General features: G+C 42.4%; 1 protein-coding gene across 1 annotated transcript; it reads right to left on the minus strand.

Annotated features, from left to right (window-relative positions):
• Positions 1–2,032: 2,032 nt before the first annotated feature.
• LOC137624650 (bone marrow stromal antigen 2-like) lies at positions 2,033–2,470 on the minus strand. The gene has a single exon (XM_068355608.1). The coding sequence runs from the start codon at positions 2,468–2,470 to the stop codon at positions 2,033–2,035; it is 438 nt and encodes a 145-aa protein (XP_068211709.1).
• Positions 2,471–5,900: the final 3,430 nt, after the last annotated feature.

Raw genomic sequence — 5,900 nt, forward strand, 5'->3', positions numbered from 1 at the left:
TCTAAAAAGGTAAAATTTTGTTTACATACGGTCAATAATGAATATATACATACAGTAGATAAATACACACGCACATATAAATACATTTTGTCTGGAAATGGTGACAATAAATGTCCTCAATGCTAATAAAAATACAGTAATAAAATCAAATTTAATTTTCAGTTTATCACCTTTCAGCCATACATTACAAACTGCAAACTAGACACTTAAAAGTAACCAATGTGTTGCACACTTTAACCAGAATATTATAATCCTTGCTGGCTCGCAAATAAGAATGATTTCAATTTCTTTTTAAAAACAGGTAAATTTCCACATTCCCTAATATCCACAGGCAGTGCGTTCCACAACCTAGGTCCCCTGACTGAAGTTGCCCTATCAGCTATTGCTGTTCGCCTACTTGGAACCATCAGATTGCTGCTCTGCCTAGTTTGACGAGATCTCGTCTGCTCGATGGTTTCCAATCTTAATATTCTTTGGGGTATATGTTCATGCAATATTTTATGAACAAAAATACAAACAACATAAACTTTTTTATTTTCTATCTTTAACCATTCCAGTTTTCTAATATACGGTGAGGCATGATCATATTTTTTCCCATAACCTGAGGCGACTTTCGATGCAAAATTTTGAATCTTCTGTATTTTTTGAGAGTTTAAATTTGAACATCCATTCCATATCGTGGAGCAATAGGATACTATGCTTATTGCTAATGCTTCAACAACTAATTTTCTGCTCGCCTCATCAAAATGACCTTTATTTCTATTTAGGAAATACAGCACTCCCTTAGCTTTGCTATATATCTTTTCTACATGATTATCAAAAGTAAAGAATCTATCAATAATTACACCAAGATTTTTTACGCTTTCACTTGGTTTGATGTTGTCGTTATTTACTTTAATTGAAATATTGTTCGGCAGTCGGTTAATATATTGACGAGATCCTATAAAAAAAAATTGAGTTTTATTGGCATTCATTTTTAAGCCATTTTCAGAAAAATATTTGTTTACTTTTATTAAATTTCTTTCAGCTCGATTGAGAATTTCTGCTACGTTATCGATCATACCGGAGTGAAGAAATTGCGCATCATCAGCATATTGGACTAACATGTCAGAGTCATTTATACCAACAAGGTCATTTACGTAAATATTAAATAGAATTGGTCCAAGAATCGAGCCTTGTGGTACTCCATATTCCACTTTATGTCTGCTTGAGATGTGGTTATCTATTTTTACTGATTGAGTCCGACCTGTCAGATAATCTCTAAACCAAAAATCATCGATACCTAAGTCAATCATCTTTTTTAGAAGTAGTTTATGGGAAACAGAATCAAAAGCTTTTGACAGATCACACAAAGTAAGCAAAGATATTTTACTATTATCAATATTTTCGTGAACCTGTTCACATATTATTGTTAGAGCAGTTTCTGTAGATAAATGTTTTCTGAAACCATGCTGAGTGATAGATAATAATGTCTCTGACTCCAAGTAGTCGTATAGTTGGTCGCTCACAATTTTCTCCAATACTTTTGACATAATAGATAACAAAGATATTGGTCTAAAATTACTGGGATCATCAACGTCACCTTCCTTATAAAGCGGATTTACTATACTATATTTCCATTCAATTGGGACCTTTCCTGTTACGATTGAAGTGTCTATAATTACAGTAAGATAAAGGCCTATGACTGACATTGAATCTTTTAAAAATCGACTTGTAATGTTATCAGGACCATGAGAATTTGTGTTCTTTAAACTATTAACCACCTGAACCACCTTTCCAACATCAACCGGACTTGGCCTAAAACGCCCTCTTCTATGGATGATATGCTGATCGTCTAGTAATGTGGAATTTTCCTCATTCACTTCCCTATTTGTGTTCACCTCCTCATATACTTTCTTGCCAACATTCGCAAAGAATTCATTAAATCTTTCGCTAGTTTCTTCCGGATGTTCTAAGTTACTCCTCCTTCCTCCTGTTTTCTTATTTGGAATAATTTTGTTTATCACTTTCCACATATTTTTACTGTTAGATTTTAGCTGGTTTTGATTGTATTTAGGCTATGTGATGACGTCACTCTCATTGTAGTGGTTTCATCGGACGAAGTTCCCTTAAGCCTCCTCACTTGCTCCTCCAATGTAGACAGTCGATCGTTTAGTTTGTTTATTGTGACTTGAGCAGCTTTCATCACCACGTTCATTTCTTCTATTTCTAAATCACGGATGTTTATCCTTTCTTTCAGTTCTTCTATTTCTGATTTTTCCTCTTGTGACATAGCTCCTTTTTCTTGAGCGACTGCTTGAAGTGATCGACGTTTTTCCATTATCATATCAACAAGCTTCTCCTTCGTTACCCAAACTTTGGTAATACCAAGGTCACGACAATGCTTCTGTAATTCAGCCTTGCGAAAATTACTATGAAGATACTCCCAAGTAGGATTATCCAGAGACAAATTCTGATTTGTCGAAGCCATTCTATATAATGCTCTAAAAACTCCCAGGTGTTTGGTGCTATTCACTGTCTTGTGATTTGCTACTTTTGAAGTTTCGTCATTAAAACGTCACAGACAACAAAAACAAAACGTCATAGAAGAACCCCGACCTAGTGTTATTCTCAGACGCGTCGGAGTCAGGCTGGGGAGCAACACTAGGGAACAAGGAGGTCTCAGGTGTTTGTGAAGGAAGTCAGGTCAGTTGGCATATCAACAAGAAGGAATTGATGGCAATTCTGTTGGGTCTAAAGGCCTTCGGAACCTCGGTGTCAGGGAAGACTATGGAGATCAATTCAGACAACACCACAGCTCTCGCGTACATCAGGAAACAAGGGGGAACTCACTCCCTCTCTCTGTTCAGAACAGCGAGAGAGCTTCTCCTTTGGGCGAGCGAGAACAGGTCTCAGCTGTTGACGAGGTTTGTTCAAGGGCAAAGAAACATCAGGGCAGACATGCTCAGCAGGAAGGGACAAGTTCTTCCCACAGAGTGGACTCTCAACCCGCATGTCTGTCAGAGCCTCTTGAAGTTGTGGGGCAGACCTGTAATAGACCTTTTCGCCTCCAACTTGAACAAGAGAATCCACAACTACTGCTCTCTAGTACCGGACGAGGAAGCGGTAGCAGTGGAAGCCTTCTTGATGGATTGGTCGGGGATGGACATGTATGCGTTTCCCCTGTTCAAAATCATCAATCTGGTAGTCAGAAAATTCGCTCTTGATTCGGGACGAATGATTCTAGTGGCTCCATTCTGGCCTGCAAGGGAATGGTTCACCGAAGTGGTGGGCATGCTGATGGACTTCCCAAGAAGACTCCCGGCAAGTCCAGATCTTCTCAGACAGCCCCACTTCGAGAGATATCATCAAAACCTCCTCGCTCTCAAACTGACTGCCTTCAGACTGTCGAGAAGCTCGTTAGATCTCGAGGCTTTTCGGCACAAGCGGCGAAAGCTATTGCCAGAGCAAGTAGGATCTCGTCACAAAGAGTCTACCAGTCTAAGTGGGAGCCTTTTAGAGCTTGGTGCAGGCGGCACAAGAATTCCTCGACCACTACCTCTGAGCCAGATTGCAGACTTTTTATTGTACCTAAGCTGGCTGTATCTACCATTAAAGGATACAGGAGTATGCTCTCAACCGTCTTTAGGCATAGAAGCCTAGAGTTGTCTCAAGATAAAGATTTGCAGGACCTTATTAGGTCTTTTGAGACTACAAAATGGGTACAATTAAGACCCCCATCTTGGAACCTGGATGTGGTGTTTAAGTTTCTGTTCTCCAAAAAATTTGAACCTATCTCGCAAGCCCCTCTTCGAGATGTAACAAAGAAAACCCTCTTCCTTATGACTCTAGCGACTGCCAAAAGGGTCAGCGAGGTCCAGGCGATTGAGAAGCGTGTAGGCTTCAATCAAAATGGGGCGGTTTGTGCCTTAAGGTTCGACTTTCTCGCCAAGAATGAAACCCTTCGAAACCCTGGCCTATAACGTTTGAGGTCCCTAACCTCACGAACCTAGTGGGTCAGGACCAGGAAAGACTCCTCTGCCCAGTTAGGGCCCTCAAGGCTTATTTGGCCCACACTAAGAACGTGAGGGGTGCATCCAACTCGTTATGGTGTTCAGTGAAGGATCCTCAAAAACCCCTGTCAAAGAATGCTTTGTCCTTTTTCCTGAGGGAAACTATTAGGGAAGCCCACCTCTTATGTGAAGAAGAACACTTCGCCCTGTTGAAAGTACGGGCTCACGAAGTGAGAGCCATTGCTGCCTCACTGGCATATCAGAAAAATATGTCAGTTAGGCAAATCATGGACGCAACGTTCTGGAGGAGCAACTCTGTCTTCGCTTCTCATTCATTACCTCAGAGAGGTGAGAGTAGACTATAACAAGTGTTATACCTTGGGCCCATACGTAGCTGCGGCTTCTGTATTAGGCAAAGGAGTTACTACCCCCACTCAACCTTAGTTTGTATGCATTTATTAAAGTTTGTGTTTTTATGGTTGTCTGAGGACCTCGTCTTGTGGTACGGTTCCCTCAGTACAGATAGATAGTTATATCTATTTCTCCAAGGTTAGGTGGTTAGTTCTAGTAAGGTTGCAGGTTTTTATTATATGGGGCGAAGGTAGTTTCTGAAGTCTAGTTGTTGGTCTTACCCCTTTGACAGACTCGATTGAGTTGTTTGCAGCATAGCAGGTCTACTCCTGGCTGAACACTCCTAAGGGAAAGCGACTCTAGAGGCAGTAACCTTTGAAGTCAGCTACCTTAGTAGGTAAGGAATCAAGGTGTTTTTTGTCCTACAACTCTTTTGTTATTTCTCCAACGATGTTTACTGTCTGTTTCCCTCCTCCAGTTGTGTGAATCAGCTATATATATATAACTGCCAGGTAAGTACTATTCATAAAAATGGAGTTTGTTCCATAACTGAAATACAAACCACGCTATTTAAATAGGGGGCGGGGTATTACTTTCGGCGTAGCTAAATGACGAGCCATTAGATTTTTAACGAGGGTTAACTACCCCCTCGCTAGTTAGCGAGGGGGTAGGGGAGTGGTAGCTAGCTACCCTTCCCTCCTCACACACCGGTGAACTGATTCTCTTCGCTTTTGGCTCGGGTGAGGGTCAGACGTGTTTGCTCTCACCCTTGCATTGACAGCCTTAATGTTTTATACTTTCTCTTTCAGTTTGTGTGTTTGGAAGTTGGCCTCTCTCTTTATCATGTGGAAATGCCCTGGTATACCCGACCGCCCTTGTGGGACTTATATGTCGGCTGTCGAGACGGACCCTCACACCTTGTGTCCGTTCTGCAGAGGTCATCGGTGTGATAAAGATGAAGTGTGCAGGGAGTGGTCTACCTCCCAGTGGGAGAGGTTTTCCCGGCGACGGAAGAAGAAGTCTAAGCAGGATCTTTCTCCTTCAAGGGTTTCCTTGAAGAAGGAAAATTCCAAGGACTCTTCTTCCATTGCCCGAACCTCCTCCGAAGCTCCCGCTTGATCGGTCTCTCGTGAGAGGCCGTCGAGTGGTAGCGTAGGCCATTTTTTGTTGACCGACCTCGGGGTACGGGAGAGGGAGTTGCCTCCCATAGCGAGGCAGCACCTCCTCCTCCTCCGGGGGAGGATTTATCTGTTTCTGTTTATAATGATGATTTATTGCAGCTTTGGGCTTCCTTGGGGCTTAAGGGTTCGCCCTCCAGGAAGCCCTGTTTGACTTGATCCAGTTGGGCACAGCTGTCAAACAGTCACCGGTGATAGCCGAGGTTGACCCTCTGTCTATCGTCGACGTTGTTGTGGCAGAGGCTTCCGACGGGTCGGGTCAAACCCCTGCCTTGTGTGCTGATGTTGCTGAAGGCTCAGTTCCCCTCTCCGAATATCCTTCGAGGGAGGAGCTGAGTCCAACGGTCTCTCCTGCAGGTGATTCTCCCCCTCGGGGGAG

This window comes from Palaemon carinicauda, chromosome 31 (assembly GCF_036898095.1).
Source record: "Palaemon carinicauda isolate YSFRI2023 chromosome 31, ASM3689809v2, whole genome shotgun sequence".
In the NCBI taxonomy this organism is placed as follows: Eukaryota; Metazoa; Arthropoda; class Malacostraca; order Decapoda; family Palaemonidae; genus Palaemon; species Palaemon carinicauda.